This window comes from Necator americanus, chromosome IV (genome assembly GCF_031761385.1).
Source record: "Necator americanus strain Aroian chromosome IV, whole genome shotgun sequence".
Taxonomy (NCBI): domain Eukaryota; kingdom Metazoa; phylum Nematoda; class Chromadorea; order Rhabditida; family Ancylostomatidae; genus Necator; species Necator americanus.
In genome coordinates, this window is record NC_087374.1 from 13,288,044 (window position 1) to 13,313,438 (window position 25,395).

The 25,395-nt window shown below is 39.9% G+C and overlaps 1 protein-coding gene across 1 annotated transcript; it reads right to left on the reverse strand.

Moving 5' to 3' along the window:
• Positions 1-408: 408 nt before the first annotated feature.
• Positions 409-22,587, reverse strand: RB195_001145 (uncharacterized protein; the record flags this gene model as incomplete). Its single annotated transcript, XM_064197788.1, has 7 exons — positions 409-498; positions 3,784-3,957; positions 4,073-4,195; positions 4,666-4,728; positions 4,796-4,913; positions 12,751-12,827; positions 22,549-22,587. 7 exons carry the CDS (start codon positions 22,585-22,587, stop codon positions 409-411), a joined length of 684 nt encoding a protein of 227 aa, XP_064053669.1.
• Between the last annotated feature and the right edge of the window lie 2,808 nt (positions 22,588-25,395).

A 25,395-nucleotide genomic window follows, 5' to 3' on the forward strand; every position in this document is an offset into this window, starting at 1 on the left:
AATCGCTCACGAAATCATGTCCAACCAATGAATATTTATTGATCGTTGGGAAAATACTATGAAAACCAAGGGCACCATTCAATAAGACAATAACTATATCGAACTACTTTTGAAGTATAAAATTTTTAATTTGAAGGAACATTTAGGAATGAAATGGTTAGACAAGATGACAACTATAAAACTAACAATGTCATGAAATTAATATTTTGATTAGATTAACTATTCTAGCGAGTCTCGATTTATCTCAAATGAAAGAAAGCGAACAGAAAAGAAACAACCGAGAAGATCCAAGCACAGGAGATGCAGGAGATAGTGTGTTTTCACTCGAGATGCAAAGGCAAACTTTGGTACTAAGGAACTCCCTACTACACCTTATACACAATCAGGCAAACGAATTATACGAGACTGTCACGACATGAAATCTTTAGTGATGATACGTGACAGAACTCGATCAGAAATTGAATCCTCGTTGAATTTAGGTTCTCTCAGTTGATAGATCTGAAATACATTCAACAACATAGAAAGTAAAACAGTAAACAATAATACAAACATATAATGACAATGATATAAAACTGCAATAGTGCTCGATTAACTTTCAGCCAGAAACCACAGAAGACTCTAGTACGGGTTTGGAGCTCTAGAGAGGGCATCTGGATACACACCCAATTAAGCACATGTGTCGTTATTGGAGAACCGTTATGGCATCATCGAAATCACTGCTAGGAAACTCATCTGGCGACATCCAGTTTTTCTTATGAAAATGGCACCAAAAAAAAAAAAAGAGAAAAAAGCGAGATGGATGCCACATGTGTACTTTTCGTTCGCAAATCCTCGTGTTAGGTTTTTTTTTCTCAAATTTTCTAGATTTCCGAAATTAACTTAGTAAATGTATGAGTAGGTTTCTTTTAAAGAAAGACTTGAATAAATTCTTAAAGCTAAATCAAACTCTGCGAAGCCTCTATTTAGGTCTTCTCCAGATTTCTTACGTTTCCTGAGTTTAACCTACTAATTCTTTGAGAGAAGATTTGATAGGTAAAATTTTTTTTTAGAAAAAGGAGCTGAATAAGAATTAAACGGTAATGTTTGTTCGACTATGTCATTTAAGTTTTCTAGCACATCTCTTCTTATTTTCATTAACTATTTAGAATAGTAGTTGGTGTTCCTGGAGACAATTTCTCTACTCGGATTCTTGAGTTATTAAGAGATCAGTGCTGAAAAGGATAATGGATGTTAGACCAAGACCAAATACACATCACTTTTCGAGATACAGGGCTCATTGACAACAATAATGCAGATATGACAGGTTTTCCAAAAAGAAATTCTTTTCAGAATTTCCTTTTTCTTTCCTCAAATTTTATGCCTTTTCAGCAGTGTCAATAGCTAATGTTCTGTTCATTTTTGACAAGTATGAATCTAATGAGTAGAATGATAAGTAACAAATGTCAATTTGTCAAGTCAACTGAACTTTCTTATGGATGAGAATATTAATATTGGAATACAAATTCAAATTGTCTACACTTGTAGATAATTAGAAAAACCAAGCGACTCCACTTGCTCTTTTTTTGCTTCCTTTATGCCAAATACAAAAAAAAAGAGAGTAATCGCTACAGTATGAAAGCGAGATGTCACTCCAAGCAATGAAAAACGCTGCCGCTCTCGAAATCTCAACAAACCTTTTTGGCAACGCAGACTTCTGTTTACACAAGACGAAGTTTGGGATTTCTTTTCATACTAAGCTTCTTAACTAAATTAAATTGCATTAACGGACACAAATAACATAGAATATTACAGCGTGGGATGTAATGATCTCCTGCATTTTAGAGCGCTACAAAAATATTAAAAGAAACCAGATGAAGGATTCAAAACATTTCTAAAAAGGTACGCAGTCGGTAAGAAGTTTTGGTATGCCTGCACGATCGATCAATGGTTCGAAACCTCCCTAGCGCCAACTGAGCCCTTCATAACTTCCGGGTCGACAAATTGGTACCAGACTTACGTGGGAGTATGAAAATACTGATTTGATACATCGAGCATCCCCCTCCCGCCGCCTCCACAAGCTAGACAAGCGCCAAACCTTTTATCCTTATTCTATAATTCTGGAAGGCCATGATATGATATTTTATTTGTTGAATTTTTTAAAAATTGCTGCGATCGGCCCATACTTTTTAAGAAGACTTGGTGCAACTGTAACTGTGACCGCTACACTGAAATGTGTGAGACCTTTCTGGACCCCAAGCTGATTTGGATTTCGAGTATGTCTTGCTTCAAAAAAACGGTGCCACAGCTCACGACATTCGCTAGGGGTGTTAAGAGAAATGTTTCCCGGGCGTTTAATCTCTCTAAGGGGTGACGTCGGCTGGACAGCGCGCTCATCAAATCTAAGCTTATGTGACTTTTTCCTCCGGAGATATCTAGAGGAAAATGTTTTCAAACATCGTCCTCAATCCCTCGAGGATTTGAAGTACAGTATTCGGCACGACATTCCTCCTGGGGAAACCCGAGGAGTAATGAAGAACATCCGAGAACGTGTTCAGCAATATATTGACAACGATGGCCAACTGTGAGACATAATTTTTAAAATTCAAAAAGTTCTAAGTGGCATTTCACGTACTTTTCAGAAACATATTCAGTTTCATGTATGTGGATTCTTTTCATTTTTTATAGGGCTTTAAAATGTGATCATTATACCACACCCTATACATTACAGAGAAAAATAAAAAGTTTTTGCAGAAATTTCTAGTGATTTATTTCGTCTTTTAAAATCCTTCCTACTCCTTTTCTATTTACTGCTCCGTAAACATTAGTGGAAGTCATGTCTTTTATAAAATTCCAGTGACTGTATGAATGTAGACAAGAGTGCCCTCAATGACATTTAGTGCACTTTTCTCGCTTCACTGAGTTTGCTAGTAAAAAATAAAGCACGTTGTGGGCTCAAATGCACAATAGTTAAGTTATATATCCGGAGAGTTGGGAAAGCAAAAGCTTGGACGTCAGTCCTGTTGATGAAATCTGTCACCTTGTCAACGCTTGTCACGAAGTGAGCTCTTCAAGTAACCAGAAACATGGCACAGAGGTTCCAGGTTGTGCGAATTCAGGGGACGAAATTTGACAACAAAAAAGGATTAACAAAATGAAGTGTTCCATTCAGAGCGGAGGGTTCAACATTCAGGGCTTCCATCAACTCGTCGAAAGGTAATGATGCGAGCGAAGCCTGCACGTAAAAGGATCTCGCGTGAAAATTCCTCACTTTCTGTAGCAAGAGAATGACCTGGCATCCACCCACACAATGTGCCATGAACGGTCAACCTTGCTAGGTAAAAGTTAGCTCGAATTCTAGTATGCTCTGTTCCTTTTTGCTTCTGTTTTAGGGCAGACCTATGCTGGGTGTTTTCAAATAAATAAATAAATAAAAACAAACGCAGTTTCATTCCCTTCTCGTAACTACAACAGTAAAACATTAGCTTTTGTTCCTCTGTTCCCACAAGAGAGATCACAAGAAAATTCGTACTCACGAAAAGAAAAGCAGTTCGCTTGCGCTGTATTCTTTTACTTTTTTTAGCCATAGAATTCGAGATAACCGACTGTCATCATTAAATAAAATTCCACGATTACGGTCTCAAACAAGAATCAGAGGAGCCATCAATGCGCTCAAAACCGCAGCCTTCTTCCATCACGACAAAGGGGTAATGCTATGGCTGTGTTCTGCATGCTCTCATATGACTCCAATATTCTGCTGCTCACAACAATTAGCGCAGAATCAACGAATACGGCAAGTACAATCACCTTCTGGATAAGACGTAAGTCCATGATGCCTGAGAGTTTATCTAACGTTTCCGGTCGGCCGTCAATCTCTTTTGCCAATTTTTTCATTCTCGATCCGTCTTTGTCATCGAAAATGCATACGAGGATATTCTTGCTTGTGTCCGCGATTCCGAATGTGACAAGAGAGTCTGAGATCTGTATAAACAAACATTAAAATGCTTCAATTCTCTTCTAGTTTAAAGGAAAACATCTGTATTATCCTTTTGTTTCAGATCAGGCAACAAAATTCCAGATTACACAAAATACTTACATTTCTACTTGGTGACAAGCTGTACACGAGTTCAGCCGCTATACTTCGAGTGGAAAGACGATTATGAGCAGCCTGATGTACAGCTCTATTCGCAGCGGCAAGAACTATAAATGGCTCGAGTACCTGAAAAATCAGCTATTTGATATTCCCGATTTCCCCAGTTCGTGTAATGAGCGCTTAAATGCGGCGTGTGCGGAGCGTATACGGGCCCAGATATCTGATGCCGAATATGGCTGGCTCCAAATATGAAGTAAAATTTCACTTGATCTACAAAACCTAATTCTTGAAAAATGTAGTTTGAGGAGGCACTCTACCGCGCTCTTATTTCTAAAAGCTCTACCTTTTTCCCTCTCAGTAACTTTAGCTTATATGTCATAGATCCTCTGAGACTAATGCTTAGGTTTTAGGGTTCCGATTGATTCAGTTGGTTACTTCCAGAAATAGAAGCACTGTTGAGTCAACTTCGCAACTCCTACCCCAACTACACTTTACCCTCATTTCTTCCTAGTAACTGCACGGAATAGGAGTTTATTTAACTAAAATCTAAATAAAACAATTGACAATAATGTGAAATATATCCTGCAAAAACCTACCAACTCTGCCCGAATTAGTGCCGCATCGATTTCACCATTTCTGAGCTTACTTCTGAGCTCATGCTAAAAAAACATGTCTATTATGAGGAGGCAACGGTGTCAATAACACTAGAATGACATCTATACATACAGCATTCTTGACATCAACGAACAGACATATTCGTATAGCTCGCCGCTGAGTGGCATCATAAGGATCTGGCTGGAGTTCGTAAAGACGGGACGCTCCGGGCGACATCCGTTTTTGACGCCTAGATAGAAGAAAGTACACTTGTGATAACGGAAAAGAAGCAGTTGCTTTTGAAAATAAATCGGAATTAATTTGCGAAGACAAAACAGACATGGAAGCAGTCTATGCTGCCTATTCGAAGTGTTTGTTTTAAATTTAATGGTCCACGGGCAACGCGTGTTGTTATGTCCCATATATTCTGGGGTATTCGAATGTAGAGAGGAATGACATAATGGATTATTTACCACTTACATCACACTGAATTGAACAATGAAGCTCTGTTTTTTTTTTCTTCAAAAAGCAACCAAAAAAGTACTCTCTGTCCAAGCAATAATCCAAGCTAAAAGGGTTTACATTTTTACTACGTTGAATAGTTTCTAAAGAAAACAAAGAATATTTCCGTGATGTCTTGCTAAGAAAAATCTTGTCGAAAGTACATAGTCTTTCTGGTACGAGAAAAACTCTTTTCCAGAGAAGAAAAAATTCATATCCGAGAGATACACAATCTTGAAAATATCCGAGAATATTTCAAGATTCTGAGAAGTCTGTCTTCTTTTTATCGTAGTCACTACGAGCATCTCAAAGCCAAAAAAATATTCAGAAAAAATCCATACACCACAGAGCGGTGATTTCCGCCCTGTGTGAATCAATGTTGGGCGCACCTGCTAAGAGGAGGTGCGCGCCAAACATTAAATTTCAAACTAATGTTTTTTCACACAGAACGCTCATCAAACTTCATGCAGAAAGAAACAGATGAATGCAAACTGCAAAGGGTGTACAGCTCTTCCAGAACACACAGTTAACCAAAACTAAGTTTTGAGGTTTTCTATTTAAGGAAAAAGTGAGCGAGGGTGAATCCTTTTCATATTGGCAATTAAAATAGGAAAATGCCAAGAGTTCTCAATTTCAACTTTTTACCGGGCAAGTTAAATAACATAATTATAATAAAAACTAAAGCAAGGTACCAGATTATCTTAAAATCAGTCTTTCAGAACACAAACGAGAGTTGGTTCACGAGATTATAGCAAGAAACTAAGCAAGAACTCAGCTCTGATAATCTCTGTGAATATTCGAGTCCGAATACGACTGTAATTTGTAAACTTATTGACGACAAGCTCATTCAAGCACAGCATATAGGAGAAACGTCGAAAAAAAAGATGAAAACAGCTTTTATTTGCTGTACTTGGCACCGTTAAGAGGGCTAAAGACATTGATTAAACAATTTGTCAAGGACAGAGGTGACAAGGGATCCATTTCGAAGAAAATGTGTGAAGAAAAAAATGGAACGAAAAAGGGAAAGCCTATTACGACCTAGACGTCCTGCACACGAAAACATCAGGCAATAGCCCAATAGGAGCGATAAATTATTTACAAAAAAAAAAGCAAAAAGAAAAGAGCTAGGCTATTGGAGTTTCAGAGACCTTCCTCTCAGTGAATTTGTTGGAAATGTCAAGAAATCCTAACAGCATCCAAATATGAAAAGTTTCCTGTGATTTTTTTTACAAAATTTGAAGAATTCACAACAATGCAACATCTCCCAGCTCCTTCTGCTACATCTTGGTGCAACAATTTTTCTATAATCTTTAATTCCAAGAAAGAAGTGGATGAAGTATAATATAGCGATCAGAAAAACCAACATGAATAACGCCGATCTATAAGGATCCAATAAACCGCAACAATCTTTGCAGGGTACATCGCACTAAATAAATATCGCTGAGATATCGCCCATTGTCAAACAGCTAACCAAACGAACTTGGCGCAAAAAGAAAAAAAAAAGCCACACGTCCTAGCTCTGCCGATAGGAATAGAATGAAAATGGGACAATAACAAAACGCAAAAAAAAAAGTTGGGAATCACCTCATGCTATTGTCGACAAAACAGGTTTGCAACAAGCACTGAACACAACACGATCAAAACACACGGGTGCACAGACCATATGCTGTGGTTCTACATACATCTTTGAAACTTAATTGCAGAGATTTCCTTTGATTTCGAGGCTCATAATGAATTAAAGGAAGGAAAGGACTCATCACAGATGCTCACTTATACTTTATTAGGCTAATGAAAGGTCTGATTCAATTATATAGAATACTGTGCATGCAGTCTCCAATCCTCCACGAGAAGGAAAATCTTCGGGTTTCGGTTCTTGTTGTATAGATGCTTTGTAATTTTCTACCATTAACACGATAACTGAACCATACTGTAAACATGAGAATATGTGGAAATATAACAATTCTTTTATATTTTTCAGAACCTCATCTTTGGAAAATACTCAGGATAAAGCTCGATTGAAAAATGTTTACAATAAAACGAGAATCATACCAACAACGCATATTCTGTCGATGCTGAATTTATTCAACCAGTTGAACGCGATGCGCCTTCGACTAATGTAGTGGGGCGGAAGAGGGAGGGTCTAGCAGAGAAAAGCGTGCACAGCGACAGATGCGTCGCGGTCATTTGGTTGAAGAGATTCTGCACCGATTGTAGCTATCCTATTACTTTCTCTTATACGCTTTCCCAGAAGAACTTGCATGACAACTGTGCAAATGTGCACTGCAATTACATGAAGCTTCCAAATTCATGAAATCGCTACTTTCGAAACTTCATGGGAAATTACTGCATTGACAAGCAACGATCTTTACCGTATCAACATGTGCTTAGGATAACATCTATTCAATCGTCAGCCTGCAACGAACATTCACAATGAAGTTTGCTTAAAGAATATTTTGCGGATCAACTACTTTCTTTCCTAAGAATATACTATTATCAAACAATGTTACGAATTAAATACCAGAAATAAAGAGAAAAGGAAATGAAGAGCATTTATTGCGTTGAATGGCGCTTTATTAGTGTTTTCTATCTGATCTCGCTGCAGATGTCATAAAAATGAGGGGTGAGAAAGTTTTACTGTTCTTCGTGCCAGAAAAGAGTAGCTTAGATTCATAACTTGTTTAATGAACTCATATCCAGCAGAAGTTTTCTCAAAGTTTAAAAAAAAACGAAATACACAAACCTGTTCATAATACGGGAAAAAAGAGGAGAAAACTCATTTAAATGAGAACATCTATATGAACAGGCAATGCAGTCATCAAGAAAAAAAATGTTCTTGTTGGAAACTGCTCGTTGAAATAAACCGCGTCCAACTGGTTGCACGCATTTCTATGCATGAATTTACAGTAACCATGGAGTTAAGGAAAAGAGTGACTAGTGGCACTAGTAGAAGAATTTATACGCGCACCCTTTTCAAAGCAGCAAAAAAGCGAAAAGGTTGCATTTATTTTATGGTTTTATGGTACGAATCGTTGCTATTTCTTTTTTTGCGATGTTCCAAAGTAACAACATTGAGCCAGACGAAAAAAACGAGTCAGAAACTGGGGAAAAAACTGTCGAAAAATCATGAAAACAATATAAATTCTCCTCATAAGAATTACTGCTTGATTATTGGATCTGTTGAAACGGAGAGATGTGTTGATAGTCTTCCATTTTCCCAATCAAAATGAATTTGAATCTCAATATGTCTTATTTTTTGTACAAGTCATTCAATAATGTGAACGAATACGCGCTCTATGGCAACAATTTCGCGTAACGCATTGGCTGTAAGTGGAACTGCACTGTTTTCAGCAAAAGAAAAAAGTAGTTTGAGTGTAGAGCAAAGAACCGCTGGTCCATGTTTTGTCCGGAGAACAAAATCCCATGAACTCTACTGTGATCACTTCCTTTTCGCAGGAAGTCAGTGATAAAACATGATAAACAATCATCAGAAGATGGTAAATGACATAAAAGCACATAGATTCAAAACCTAGTTGGATTGAATCTGGAAATTTCTCATCATTTGAACTTTATGTGAGAGATTTTCTAAACCACAACGAATGGTCAGTGGGAAGAAAAACAGCGAAACAACACTATACCACGATATTTGAATCCGTGGCTACAAAAAGAGATGTGAGAGCAACGACCCATTAAAAGTGCATCGCTAAGGAAGAGCAAACCTTCAATTTTCTATGCACAGACTAGTTTTGTTGCCTTAACAGAGATTATTATGAGGAACTGATTGTTTTAAGGGAAAAGTCAAATACCCCTCTTCGAAACATGCAAACAAACAGCTTGGAAACTAGTAAAGAGGTGCGAGTAATGAATAGACTAACAGCGAAAAATGTGAATCGATAGAGTCATGCAACGAACGAACGATAACCATATGTTAGGCGGGGGCAAATGAGTTACAGAGGAGGCATCAAGATGGGCTGAGTTCAGATGCAGACGCAGAAAAGGAGGCAAAAAAAATCGGAGGGGGAGAAATGACGAGACTGATTCCCGCTGCAAAGACAAGCACTGATTCGAACGTGCGACGGGGATAAACCCATAAAACAGTTTACGATTGCCCTGCTTCGTGAAATTACATTCGCAGGCCGATTGCAACAACAAAGCGTCATTAACGATGTAACTATGTGAAAGCTCGTCCGTTGAGCGTCTTGAAAAGAAAACGTCAATGAACGAACATTTCCGAAAAACACTGTCACTGGGAGAGAATTAGGCGCAACAAATAAAAGAGTTTCCCTTGCATACCCCGGATCCACATCAGCCACAACAAGCGAACAAACAAGCTGAAACACAGAAAGAGAATAACAGAAGAAATTGCATGATGTTTCAGCCAATTCTGTTATTATTTTGACTTACTTGACTTAAATAGCGGGCGGATGTAGCACCTAACGGCGCTTATCCGCATCTATCCTTGTCTATTTCAAGCAAATGAAAAAATTATGACCTTAGATTCGTAGAGGTCGTCGTTTCGACTAGAAAATGCAATCAATCATGTCTACTGCTACGAAAATAGCACCGATGTTGGTCGCGATGCCTCTATGATGTAGGCAGTTTTCTTTTTGTTTTACTGCCAATGACATACCAACGATTTGTTGCACAACATTAACGACTTCAAAAACATAGGAAAAACTGACATCATTGACATAATCAATATAGGGAAAGAATAGATCCGGTCATCATTTTTTTAAAGCAGAAACCTATTAATACATGCACCAGGAATTTCTTTGGGTTTCCTTAGACAACTTAAAGAGTGACATAAGAGTTCATAGGGCCATGAGTCATTTAAAGCACCTTAAAGTTGATTTAACCTTCACAAAGGATTATGATGCTACTCCAATATTACTATACAGCTAAACCGACATCTGTGTTTGTTTCAGTTTTTCTCGCCCTCCAGATGGTACAAATTTCTTTTAAAGGGGTCATAATTTGCCAAAATGAATGGGTTGCAAGAAAAAACCTTATAAAAACCAAAAGAATTGTTTAACACAAGACATGCGCCTATTAAATGGCTTCGTCTAAAAGAAATGCTGTGCATTATCTGCAAAATCGTCTACTGTCTAGCGTTACCATAATTACATGGGTAAAATGTAGTTGGGGGGAGAGGGGGCACTCAGTGGCGCCCTTATTTCTCGAAGTAAATAACCAGATAAGTTGGGGCCTTAAGGCCTAAACATTAGTCTTAAAGGATCTATGACATGGAAACTAAAGTTACTAAGAGAAAAAAGAGCGTAGGGAAATAAGGGCGCCAGTGAGTGCCCCGTAGTAAGTAGAAAGACAAAAAAGGCAGGAATATTTAAGGCCACGCCGAAAAACGTGAGAAAAGCAAAAAGAAAAACTTTGATAGGAGCTGAATGCAGTTCTAAGTAAGAAAAGCCAACATCACATATAGCCGCATACCCTCAAAACTGGCTTGTTTTCAAAATTGCAGGAATTTCTTCAGGCGCAAAAGCAAATTGAGCGGAAAATCACAGCGATACATTCCTATTCCATTTGGAAGAAGGAATTGTGCCAAGTATCGATCGTCTCCGCCGATGTCATCGGGAATTACACGTCAACAAATGGCACAGACAAGACATGCTCATTCCGATTACAGCGGCTTTTTTCATCGTTGATGCGTTCGGCGTTAACGGGACACCATTTAACGAGGCGGTCACGTTATTACGGCATTTTCCAACGAATGGGATTTTCTGGTTTCACGCCATTGAAGTGGATTCCAACCATTGAAGTTTAGTGGTTGAGTCGAAAACGCCTTGAATGTCTGGCAAAGGATTCACCGTTCGAGTGATATCCGTGGTATGTTCGTTTTAAATCGACACCAATGCACCGTGACATTAGCAGTCACTGGCTGTAGCCTGATTGTGCACGTGCACCATACATATTAAGGAAAACGTTGGGGGAGTTCCCTATGTTGTGTTTTTGGGCATAGGTGCGATAGGGGGAGCCGGACCCTCTTCAGGTGAAGCTCATGTGGTGCACCTCAGATGATGAAGATCCCTTCGCCAATCGTGCAATGGTGAAGGGCACCAGCTCCGACGCATTCATCTTTTTGTGTTTCCATTGTTTTTTCCTACACGTAATTATTAAGTACTTTTAACTGATTTGCTTGACCAAAGCGATAATGCAGAGACGTTAGCTGTTACTTAGTAAAGAAAAACCAATCCAATTTTGGCTACAGCTCAAGCAAGACAATCAAATGCTACGTGTTCAAGTACTATTTATCATTACAAATGCAAAACAACGCTCACAAATCTAGGAATCAAAAGTCTCAGGAGCATCGGCGACATCAGTTTACCTAACAAGGCAACTCTTTACACCCGTAGAACTAAGGGATTGAAAGCGAGTAAAATTTGTATCACTGGTGCAAGTACACATCAAATTTGCCCACATATGAACAATGAAATCAACTCTCGTGGTTTCATTTCAATCTCATGGGTGCAAAAAGTTGCCTCGTTCATCTGATTTTTGGACCTAAGGAAGGTAATTCTTGTTTTCACGATTCCTGCAAAGTGTGTTTCGAACCCTACTTATTAGAAGAAAAAGGCAAATATCGAAAGTTTTCTCGAAATATATGTTTTGAATCGACTGCATTATTCAAAGAAATTTGACATGACGCATGTGTCCATCTTTTCTAGATGTCAAAAAGCGCTAGCGTCACACTTAACAAAAAGAGAGGTTCTAAAATTACTCTAATTACACAGTGAGTTAACGAAACTGTGGCACAAAAAAAAACACAGTGTGTCGGAGTATAATGATCTTCTTCTCATTTAAGCTCAAAATTCTAGAAATGTTGTAAAATAAGGAGAAAGAGTATAAGCCACTATAGTATGCTAATGAACATTCTCTGGAAAAATGTATTTGTAGGGAGGGGGACTCAATTGTGCCCTTATTTCTGGACGCTCTATCTTACTTTTTTCTCTTAGTAATTTTAGCTTACATGTCATAGAACATCTACGACTAATGTTTGGGTCTTAGGGATCCAACTGATTTAGTTATTTACTTGTAGAAATAAGGGCGCCATTGAGACGGAAATAAACGCCTCCTTCCGACTACATTTTACTTCACTCTCTCAGATTATCTCAGATTATATTATATACGAAGAGTAAAATCACAAATACAAACTCCTCTTAAGATGACTAAGTGTCTGAGTTCAAAGTTTGCACTGAGATACACTTTCCTCTATCACTTTTTTCGATTTCAGTTCACTTTTAATTCCAAACAAGGATTTCAAAGATCTTGCCTCTCCTACCCACTTTTTTAATCTACGATACTCTTTTGTTTATATCACAGCTCTTATTTCTGACATAACACAATGTTTACACGAACAACGCAACATCGTGCGAAAAAAAAAGAAACAAGAAGAATCGTAACGAACAACTTACATTTTAGCACCAAAGTCGAACAATTGGAAAGTTGAGTTGTGAGGCAATTCAAAAGCTCATCGAATGAATGCGGCTAATCATGTTCGCCAACAAAACACCCCCGGGGCCTTGCAACAACAACAACCCCTATCATGCGCCTACCCGCCCGTTTTCTGGACCCACCTCCTGTACAACATCGTCTCTCGTGTTCTGTCTGCTGTTATGTCATGGATCGCTTGTGTGTTGTGCTGGAGCGAGGCCTGAAATCAAGTGCAATGATGCGAAAGTTAATTTCCGACTCGTCACGAGTATCGACATATACGATTAGGAGGAAAATGACGATACATGAGAGATGAAGCGGCACTAAGCGGCTAATAATATCTGAAGTACTCTCAATACTCGTTGAACTATAGATGAGAAGAGAAGAAGAAAGAGAAGTTAGTTCTAAAGCTGCTGCTATCCCAGTTTTTCTTCTGCAACCACTGGGTCCCACAAGGAAGAGGTCGTGACAATATCTCTGCCCGTAAACATAAAACCAGAGACGCTACCCCTGTTCAAAACCTCTCTGTGTCGAACAACCTCATTTTCAAACAAATAACACATCGCAATAGGCACTAAGTAGCCTATTTTGAGTGGTTTTCATTTGCCTCGAAATTCCGAAGAAAACGTGTGGGGGAGCATACTTCATAGTTGCGGATGTGAGCTAATTCACCTGACACATCACTGCTTCTTCAGTTTCGCCAGAAATCCACGATCTTTGTGCTAGATTCTAACGTTCGGAATAAATTTTTACAATTGTCGCGCACGCGGTGGGACCCTCGCCTGATTTTTCTCGACTCAGCCGCTGTCTGCGCTACAATGATTCGTCAATAGTCATTTGTGAGTAGCTGAAAACCACTTCGAGGGCAACCGCTTATGCTATATATACTGCACCATAAATCAAGTCGCTTTGACCATTCTCGGAGTCATATATGGGATATACGAGCAGTGGATTCCAACGACCTGAATGAGGAAGTTCTCTAATTTTTTGTCTTGTTGTTTTTTGTTCAGCGTGAAACCTGCTTCTTTTTGTTAGTTCTAATATCTTTTTAGTCCAGGTCGCTATTTTACTACTACTTTACGTTTATTTTGTGGAATTTACGCTTGCCCTGCTTTTTACTGCAATTTGTAACTTGCGATACAATTTTTTCATTCTCTATATGCAACTTCCAGGTCCTAGATTGATTTTTCTGATTTTGAGTTTGGAAATCCTGAAGTCTTTGACTTCTTTACTCTGGAAAGTAAGCACCCCACATTAACTTTGATGTAGGGGTCCTTAACAGCTCCGCAGACATCGGGAAACCCACGAAGCGTGGAAGATTTTTTCAAAGACTCTACCCCATAGATGATCAGGTGAACGAACTGACATCAGGGTGAAGAATTCGCATCGCGTTATTTCCACCGCACAGAAAAATTGAAGGACGTTCTGCACCGATGGATGTACAGTACATGATCGCGTGACAGGACCTCCACTTGATCTCACCTTCGGACGGATATTAATCACTTCCTCCACTACGGTGATACGCTCTCAGTCACATACGAGCAGTAGCAAACAATATTGCACCACAAATCAGAATCTTTGATCAACATCTATAGTCGGCTAAAAACGACGTGAAGCGCGGCACAGGTGCGTAAGCGGTTGCGCACGAAGCGGCGGAGATACCAGTTGGAGTCGAAGCGCGTACATCGCGAACTGCAGCAATGACTGGAGGTAGCAGGAACCCTCACTCGATCGTAACCGCAGCGCTCCTCCGCACCGCTTCGAGCGCAGCCGCTCACGCAATTGTCCGTGTTCATGTCGTTTCGGCTCTACTGCACGTACAAGCAATTCGCAGTTGATAAGTAGAACTAATTTCCAGCCAACAAACTACAATTACGAGCAGGATTCAACCTGAAGAAAAGAAAAATCCTTTATAATCTGAAGAAGTGGTTTCGACTGCAGTGAAGATGATTGGTCCTCGACAACTTGCACTCTACTTGAACCTATTCACAAAATACATTTGGATGCATCGTACCACGAAATTGACGTAGTGTGGGGACCTGATGGAAAATATAGAGTTCGCGGTGTATACTAGGAATCTGAGCGTGCTGACGCTCAATTCCTAGTATACACCGCGAACCCTAAATGTCCTGAAAAACGGCGTAAGAACATTTTTCCTGCGACTTACGTTAGAACGCGCCCCCTTGTGCACGCTCCGGTGCCCTCAGCAGCCTAATTATTTTTCTACTTGAACAGGTCGTGAGGAGACCTCACTGATCTTAGACCGCTCGCTTGTGGAAGCGGTGTGTAGACAACGGTGGTGCGTTCTAACGTATCTCGTAGGAACAAACGGCTTCTTCCCGCCGTTTCTAGGACTTGGAGGAACTCAGTGGGCCCATATTCATACTCGTAATCTAAACCCTGAAAATTATGCCTTTAACAGTTTAGAGGTCTTCGTCCTTGAAACCTCGACGTTGTAAAATGGCTTTATGTTTTATTGTTATGCCAACGACAGTTCTGGTGAGACTTCATCTATGACCCGATGTTTCGACAACTTTGTCTCTATCAAAGGCCTCAAAATGGTCCAAGGTCCTTGATGCCACGCATATCTCATCAAACTCCTCTGTCCTTACGAAGCCTCCAGAGCGTTCTAAGAACGCTACGCAAGAACTCCAAACAGGAGAACAAAGTGATCAGTGTCACCAAATAACAGGGCTGGGGAGCCACCGCGTTCTTACAAATTGTCATCCAGGGTAAATGAGATCTACATACTGTGCAATATTAAAGGCATCACCCCACGAATCTGGAGTGGTACGGATTTCCGGTGGAGTATTCGTAAACGGGATCGTAGATCATTGAGAGAAGGGTGATTCTGTTCATTTCTTCCCAATTGCCGTAGAAAACGGCCCGGAACATACAGCTTCGAGCATTTCGGCGCACTATTTTCTACAAAGAGTTCGATTGGAGCGCGCCAGCCCTGTGCACGCGCCGCATTTTCCGAGCCATTTTTTTACGGGAATTAGGAAGAAATGGACTGAATCACACCCCTCTCCATAATCTACTATCCCGTATGCGAATACTCCACCTGAAATCCGTGCCACCTCAGATTCCTGGGGTAATGCCTTTAAGCCTTGGTGTCTGGATAGTGTTTAGGAACTGCATGTGGAAGAAAAAAAAGAGGAGGTTCTACTTCTTCCCTTGAAATAGAAAGGAACGCGGGAAAATATATGAACGGGAAAATATACGTGTGAAATGTGCGACATCGATATGAAAACGCTGCTCATTTGCATTTTCTCTTCGCCTGTTTTACATACGCCTGCACTTTCAAAGCTCTGATAAACAACCAACATTCTTCAATAGAATCTGAGCGTAGGGATTCGATTGACGCACTCGATTTCTTTGTGGCCAATAAAAAGAGGGTACATTACTGGAATTAAGCGGTGGAAAATAAATCTTAATGAGGCTAGCAATTCCGAAAAAACGATCGCTCCAGATACGCATATGATGATGAAGAAAAAGAAAAAAAATACTTGAATTCGAATACGGTAGGTGTAAAGGAAACGATATTTCCAGTATAAATCTCTGTAATTCTTAGACTGAAAAAAAACTCGTGACGGGATGGAACAGACAGATAGAATTGGTAGTGGAATATGTTCACCCGGATGACTGCGACGCACACTCTAGGGGGAAGAGGAAATGCGTGTCCCACTCAGCAGAGAAAGCTTCAGATGTGTTGCTGTCAAGTGTTTGAAGACGTTTGGCAGCGACTATGTAGTACATATTTTTTGCTGTAGAGTAAAAGTAATTCTAATTTAGTGCGTAGGTTTTTGAAGGTTTTATTATTTTTTTGTTCTTCGGTCTCAAGTCGGAAACAAAACTGCTACTGTCTGGAACGAAAACAAGATTCGAATGAATTTGCCTCTTTCGCCTTTTCTTTCAGAAATTTTGAGAACTCTTTCAAAAAACAGCACATCAGATAAATTTTAACGGAGCTTTTGATGTCATACATGGAAAAATTCATCGAGTAGGAAGTGTTGTCGACGCCGAACAATCCGAAACGATTAGATTGACTACAAAAGCCAGTGTTTACCATAACTATGCCCGAGCGTACTCTCGTATTTCAATTTGCCTATTCTCGTTGTCCCATGATCCGCTTGTGAACTTTCCTAACTCATCAAACGATTCGACAAACAATATGCGTTTTCGGAAAACAGAGCTCTGTTAACCTGAAATAAGTTCACCAGTAGAAATTACGTGATTGAGCATCAATGATCGCTCCTATTCAATCCAAGAGATTCTGTATATACTGTGCTCGACAACAATCAATGACGAGAACATCTCGCTCATTCAGAGCAAATTTGAGGTCGACTCAAAATGATTTGACTTATGGTGGATTTGCACAAATGGTCGTGCTAGCAATAGGACCCTTGTTAGCTCAGGCAGCGGAGCTTGAGTGAAAACCACTTGGAGGGCAACCGCGCATCATATGCAATAGCATCAGAAATCATATCGTTTTGACCAGATTACTAAACAAATGTCCTGCAGTTCGGTACGTTAAGACCGAAAATTAGCGATACCTGTGCTGCTGTCGTGTGGCTCTGTTGGAAACGCTGCGGGACACTTCCAAAAACTCGTCACCTACAGGGATAAACAATGGTATAAACTGTTTCACACATATACGCCAACGAAAAAAACACGATCGGAAAGAGTTTGAGGTTGTACGTAGCTGCTCACGCAATACTGCATTATAAATCAAGATTTTCTAACATTACTATAATGCATACAAATAACAAAAACCTTATCAAAAATATGCTGTGGAAAGTCTTGAGGTGTGACGTGGTTTGAGGGCTCAGGGAAATGATTGTCAGCACAATACTTGAAGGTATAACTCCGAACTGGTAGAACAGGCTGAGAAGGACGTCGTGAAGGTACTGTACATGTGTCGACGAATGTGTCGATTTTTTATCAGACAAACTGATGAATCACTGGGACAAACAGATTGCGGTTTCTTGCCACACGCGAATGTGTTCAAGTTTTCAGCACAATATGGAAATTCCATATGGGCGGAATGCTTGACTTGAAATTCAATTCCATTTAAAATGTGATTACTCGGTCAAATGAATGCGAAGAAGAGAAATCATATGCACTACTTGCTTCATAGAAATATATTTATATATTGTAGAATCTCTGGAGGAACTGAATGAGTAGGTCAAACATTAAAACATGCCGACAGACCTCGCTATTCTTCGAATTTTCTGGAAAATCGTTGCAGCCTCCAAGAAAACTGAGAATTCAGAGAGACAGATCTTTCTCTCATTTCCTTTCGAAAATTAACGCTTAAAACTATGGAGAAAAGTTTTCGGCGCTTACAACTCAGAAATATAAGGATGAAACCCTGTGGAATTTGCTGAGTCAACGATGTGACTACGTCAGGTCCTCGTGTCGACAATTATTTTTCACAGAAGAGTTTTTGAATGGAGGAACCATCCCTTTTCTGCCCCAGACGACAACTTGAATAAAATATAATAAATTTAATGTTGTTGAAGACTTTCGACTCTGGTTTCTTTCCACTAATTAAGGTTCCAGAAAGTGCAATTGGCCCAAAAGAATTTGAAGCTTTGTGGCGCACTAACCGGCGCGTTGGAACTAGCGGTTTCAGTCGGGGGGGGGGGGGGGGGGGGGAGGACCCTTGTTACCTGCACTGAGCTCTGCGTTTTTAGCGGAATTAGCGATGGTCCCACTTTGCAACCGCTGCCACCACCGCGTCGCTTTGAGTGCAGCCGCTTACGCAGCTGCACCAAGCTGCAGCACGTCTTATCCCGACTAGATCTCAGCGAAAATGTGAAACATTGGCTACGATTCCAAGAGTCAGACGCTTCAGATGCTTCTGAAATATCAGTTATACCAACGAGGCAACTTTTTACACCTAAAGGATTGACGAATGAGCTGATAAGCGCGCAATTAATGGGATTCATTTCATGTGGTTACATTTTTTTTCCACCGCAGAGGTGTAAATAGTTGCCCTGTTGGGTAAAATGATGACTCATATGGTCCTGATGACTTCGATTAATGGTTGTGTAGGTGATGTTTCGTGTTTTCGCTGTGATGGTTGCAAACCTTATTCCGAACGAACCTTACCTACTAGTTTGAGAGCAGAAACAGTGGGACCCTGTAGGATGTTTGTGACAAATCATCGTTCTCAAAATTTTCTCATTTCCTTCTTGTATGTGCATTATAGCTCTTTGTATCATCACGTATCCATGATCCTCAAGTTTTCCGAAAGTAAAATTGCAGTAGACACTGCACAAAGTTCAGTTTTGTTGTTGAAACCAGTTCCAATTTTTTTTTTGGTTTTAAAACAATATATTATTCGCAGTGTGCGGGAACAACAGTTGTTCTTTGAGTGATTGAGGACAGAATTTAACAGTGAAAAACCTCACAAATTCCCAGTGTTAGAAATATGAGAACAGTGATCTACAAAGACTATTTCTAATTATTTCTTTCTTCTTATTTCTCAGGATTTTGAGGATGTATGTATGTTGTGAGCCTTCTATGTACTTCTGGCTAAGTTCTGCGCACACCCGCCGATCGATTTGACAACAACCGATATAGGACACAAATAAACTCCCCTTTTTTTTCAAATAAACTCCTCTTTTTTTGCTTCTTTTTGGGAACGATTTAGGATTCTCTGTAGACGCGTTGGCGGCTGAACCCTTCTCCATTTTCTCCGTTAGTATTAGTGTCATCGCGGTATCGATTATCCTCCTATTGATTGGTTGCAGAGAGCTGGGGTTCAAGTCCCCGCACTGCCGAATACGTAATGATACGTAACGCTGGCAAAAAAGTCCCTGGGCGACTGTACGTTGCAGATAGCAAAAAAAAAGCTGTATCAGGGTTAAAGGCAGCATACTGTGGATCTGACTTGGTATGGATTTCTCATGGAAAGCTCCTATACGGGATTGTAGGTTGCGGAAAACCAAGTGATTCAGCTCATCTCTCTGTGATCTTCGTAAGAAACGGCATGGGAATCGCTTTAGTTCCTACGAGGTGCGTTAGAACGCGCCTCTATGTACACGTTCCGTTCCCCTCAGCAGTCTATTCATTAGTTTAACTTGAATAGGCTGGTGAGGCGTCATTAATCTTTATTAATCCTCGAAGGCTCGCTCGTTGATGCGGCGCGTGCGCAAAGGTGGCCGGTTGCAATGCAAGCCGTCGTAAAAAAAGAAACGCCGGCTTCAGGGTCGTTTTTTATTGCGAAAACAGAGGGATGAGAAGAACCAGCAGTATTTCCACAGTCTACGATCTGGTATAAAAAGTTTGCATGGGAAATCCATACCACATCAGATTCGTGATACGCTACCCTTGAACGTGATAATAATTTCTGTGGCACAGTAGGAGGATCTCATAAATCACTAGTAATTTTTATGTAAAATGTTGCTCTGCATTGCTTGCACCAATACGTCGGTCTGATGAAAAGATATGTTTAGAAAGGTGCCGTCTCTTTAAAGGCATCACTCCACGAATCTGAGGTGGTAGGGATTTCAGGTGGAGTATTCGTATACGGGATAGTAGACTATGGAGATGGGGTGATTCCGTCCATTTCTTCCTAATTGCGGTAAGAAATGGCTCGGAAGATACGGCTTCGGGCGTTCCCGCCCGCTATTTTCTGCAAGGAGTTCGGCTGGAGCGCGCCAGCCTTGTGCACGCGCCGCATCTTCCGGGCCGTTTTTTACGGCAATTAGGAAGAAATGGACGGAATCACTCTCCTCTCCATAATCTACGACCCCGTATAGGAACTCTCCACCTAAAATCCGTACCACCCCAGAGTCGTGGAGTGATGCCTTTAACCCTCAACCTCCTCCTCCAGCATCACCGGACAACGTTAGGGTTTTTCAACCCCTCGCACCGTCCTACTTTATATAGCGTTAAGTTCACAGCATGTGAGCAGGCGAAATTGCACCAATTACAAGAATATGTTGGATGAGTTGTTCGTCTGCAGAAAGTGACAAAGACCGCTTTTAAAAGAACAAGAAAATCAGCACATTCTCAGTTGTTGTCCGAACGATGGAGAATGCGAAACATGCACGAATGTTGCTGGTTTTGTCATGGGATGATAACAATAAGTGACGCATAGAACAATTCCATGAACATGAAACGTCTTAAATCAATTAAACCAGGCACACTCAAAACATTTGCTGGTACTGTAGCCGCAAGAAAAACATGTACAGGAAATAGAGCATTCCCTAACACGAATCTTATTGAAATTTCAGGTCATTTGTTCCCTCTTATTAGATCCTGAAGCAGCTATAGTCGGCGAAAAATATATACAACCAAGTGTGAATGCGTCGCGTCGCACATGTCACAAATCTGGGAGAGAAGAGCAACAGAGCAAAAAGGATGGGAAAAAGAAAAGATGAGATAAAATAAAGTAATATAAAAATAAACAAAATATAAGAATGATTACAAACTATATATTGAATAATAATGTCAATAAGATTTGTGCTACAGAATGCTCTATTTCCTGCACATGTTCTTCTTGCGGCTGCAGTATCAGCAAATGTTTTGGGTGTACCGATTTAATTAATGATCAATATAATAATGATAATAAAAAATATGAAATTTCTCAACTTTCTTATTTATTCATTTATTTCTACGCTAATTTGTCATAGGATAGAAATGAATTTATTAAAAGTGTTTATATGTGTTAACAAGGAAACATTTATATAGAAAAATTGTGTACGAGTTTCTAGACAAGTGGAAGTCAGTGGGGTGAATATACGTAGAAAAAAGGCTATTGATAGTCAACTTTGCATCTAAACCCTGGTTTCAAAAACAAATGATAGTTACGGAGCTCACAAGTCCTCGAAACTCAACAAATCACCATTTTCAGAATTTTCGCTGCGAAAAAAGACTTCTCCTCTCCTTGAGTGGCACATTCAAGTAGGTTGAAACGAGGAAAAGCACTGAATGTCACTCATCCACTCGGAAAAATGAAACTATTTTCGGAAACGCATAGCGTATCCAGACGAGACTAGTACGAAATTGTTTTAAAAGTAAAAAGAAGAAAGTAACAACATTTTTTTCCTTTTTTCAAAAATATAATGAGGAATCTATGACAAAAACCGCAGTAGGAACAGGATATGTCCAAACGTAGTCTTCTCCCACGTTGACTCAGCCATCCGCGTAGGCAACGAAGCAGATTGCTACCGTTGAGCGTACTCGTTGTACAAAGATTTTTTTCGTTCTTGAATATTTGCATTCCATTAACATGGCGGCGCATCCACGGCAGTGCACTTTTTCGAACTACTGCCATATGAGATTAACGGAGGTTCTTACTTTCGTCTCCTCGCTAACAATAACAGCAATTTCTTGTATATTTTTTTTACATTGACCATATATGACATTTATTTCATATAACCCATTGATATAATATAATAAATCAATATAACACACTCAATTGATTGGGGCGGGGTGCAGAGAAGAGCGAGCGCGTGTCAAGCAGAGGAAGAGCGCAGCGTCTGCGTCGCGTACACCCGGTTGGACACACATTCTGCGACCAATATACGACCTATCTTCGGGATATGCCCTAGAACGCGACGTGTTTTTAATAAGTTAAAAAAACATCTGCATGCCCACAGAATTGTCTCGTAAAAGCTGTGCGGCAATCTGAAAAGCGCCGTCTCTTCCGGTTAATCCTGTAACAGTGCAAAAATCTAGAAACGAAACGTGGACAACTTTCTCGCTTTCTCTTTGCAATGGTACTTTTTGCCAGTCAGGTAAGGAACACGGCAGGTAACGTTGCCACCGTTAGAAAATGAGGGAAATGGATCTCGCAAGGTAAGGTGATGGATCCTATGGCACTGAGTGGGTCGGAAACGTTGTGCATCTTCCGGCCAATGGTCTGCTGATTCGCCGCGCCCCTCTCAGATGTTCGTGACACCCCAATTAATTGAAAACATCGCCTGGGAAAATGTTGATGCCTTAGACTTTGGCCTTCCCATTCGTATCCATCACCATCGATATGAGGATTCATTCAATTGTGACACCAAGAACGAAACGGTGCGAAACGGTGTCCTAAACTGCAGCGATTCAAAGATTGTCATGTTTCTTCCGCACGAAACCACAGAACCCCTGTTATTTTAGGTCAGCAACAGGCCAACGACCGCTGGTTGTTCACGCATTATTTGCGGACGAAGAAAAAAAAGAACAATCGCAGACTTACGGCGCCACATTAAAACACTGCAGCTGTTTTCTAGCACGTCCAGAAAATTCATTTTCAAAGTAAATAATATGAATAATCGTAGATAATGTAAAATAATGGTAATGAATAATTTCGGGAAAGGGACCATTTTGTGACGAGAGAGATCGTTTAACACTTGCCTTTTTCCATCTTTTTCTACACTTTTGGAAAAGCAAAATATAGAACATTTTCAATGGAAACATGCATGTTGTATATTAACACGTATATTTCGCTCAGCCCTTCTCATTTTCCTCTTCCTATTTTCATTTTTTCTTAATATGTTGCAATACGGTTGTCCTGGCACTGAAATTTTTTTTATGCACCCAGGATTTGATCGTGTCCAGCCTTGGGAAATTTTTTTTGAGTGCAGCTAACCTACTTACACCATGATGGACTGAATTTTCTACCGATACATTAGGAATTTGGGAGCGGAAATCGCGAGAAATGTCAGATGTAAATAGTATATACAAAACGCATCACAAGTATTTAGAAAATGTGTTTAAAACGTTGAACCTCTCATTTTTGTCCTCCTCAGTCAAGATGGTTGTTAAACCATAGGCTACCTACTTATGAAAATTCTCATTAACAAAAACTTCTAATATGACTTCGAGGCGTTGCTTTCCCTATCATGGGAGCGAACGATTCGAAGAAATGTACTCCAGTGGAGCTTCAATTTATTTCCATGTGCATCACCATACCTTGTCAATTCTATGACATAATTTGACACCTCATTTGAACAGAGAGACTCATTTTACGCGGACAAAACATTTGAGCTCTGTTGATGAGCAATTACGGTAATCAAAGTTTGCTATTTGTTCTGTTCGGGAGCTCACAGAACGTGAGAACAAAAATGAAATAATTGAGAAAATTGAAACATTACTTTGATTAGTTCCAATTCTTTTGTTCAAGATAAGACATGTACATAGGAGAGGATCAGAAGTACTTAGGGTGATCACTATGTACATAACAGCAAAAAATTTTAAGAACAAAATTTAAAAAAAAGTGACTGGTATAGGGTTGAAGAAAATTAGTTAATATCGTGAGAAGATAGTACCTAAACAGAAGTCGATCTCTAAAAAAGGTTCAGTATAAAAAAAGGGTTATGCGAAAAAAAAATTCTGAGAACAGGAACACAAAGAAGAGTTGCTACTAGTTCAAAAAAGGAATCAGTATATTCACAAAAATAATACTGAAGAGTTGACCCTTAAGAAGAGCTTGGTATGGAAAAAAGAGTTGGTGTTTAATATTGGAAGTTGGTTTCTAACCCAGTGACGATAACGGGACCCCACAGCTGAGTCGAATAGACATTGGGCATTATAGATGCTTATGTACGTAGTCCAGTCATACGCTATTGTACAAAAAAGAAGAAAAACCACTAAAAAACAGTGGAAAAAGAGTTAGTATAAGTGTGTTGTTACTGAGACTAATACCAGCCTGGGACCCAAACCGCTTGGACCAATCACGACCGAGCAGTCATGTACCAGCTCCTATTCATAGATTATAACATAAAAAAGTTGAAAAACTATCAAAAACAGGAAGAGAAATGCTACTACAGAAGTTCTGCCACTGATTCCAATATCATTTGAGAATCGAAAAAAGAATGTAGGGGAGTACGGGATGTAAATACGGGACCTAAACCTCAGCAACCAATTGCGATCGACTGGAATTTTGGGTTGTCGAGAGATCGAAAAGAAAATTTCATTCCCATATTCCAAACAGAAATATGTGTAGTATTCCGTAAAATTCCAAGTACACAATCAGTTCCAAGCGGTTCAATCTAATGATTTGAAGTAAAATCGTCCATGTGTGCAGAAATAGAGTGTATGCCTCACAGGAGGCGATTTTTTATACACGCTCGATCAGCCGAATCCGATTCCGATTGCGGTTGCCATCTGTCACGTGCCGCCATGTGTAAGCACGTGTCACATGGAAGTGCAGTGTGTGTTGTGCTGAGGTTGAAAAAAATACGAAAAAAAAGAACACTTGACGCTGATACATCGAGGCACTTTTCAAATAAAAACGAGAAACGCACAATCGGATTACGATGACCCCCCCCCCCCATGCACTATATTCGCCCGCTAAAATACTTCAATCTTTGATTCGTTCAAACAAGGAGAGGGAAATTTTGAGGCTGTTTTTAATTTATCTAGGGCAAAATGTAGTTGGGGGAGGCACTCAGTAGCGCCCTTGTTTCTGGAAGTAAATAACTAAGTCAATCGGGGCCCTAAATCTTAAGCATTAGTCTTAGAGGATCTATGGCATGTAAGCTAAAGTTACTAGGAGAAAGAGTTAAGATAGAGCTTCCTGAAATAAGGGCTCCACTGAGTGGTCCTCCCATGACATTTTCCCTTTATTTATCACATTCATTACAAATTTATCTACTACAAAATTAGAGGAAGAAGTGCAGCCATGTTGAAAAAATTATTTTTTTTAACAAAGTAGCCAATGTCCCTCCCGATGTTTAGAGTTCCTTCATTCTCATACCACCACCGCACCCAAAAAGTTTCAGTATCAGCAACCAAACGTAGTCGCTACTTGGTTGTGCAAATGCACAACGACTCTTAATTTT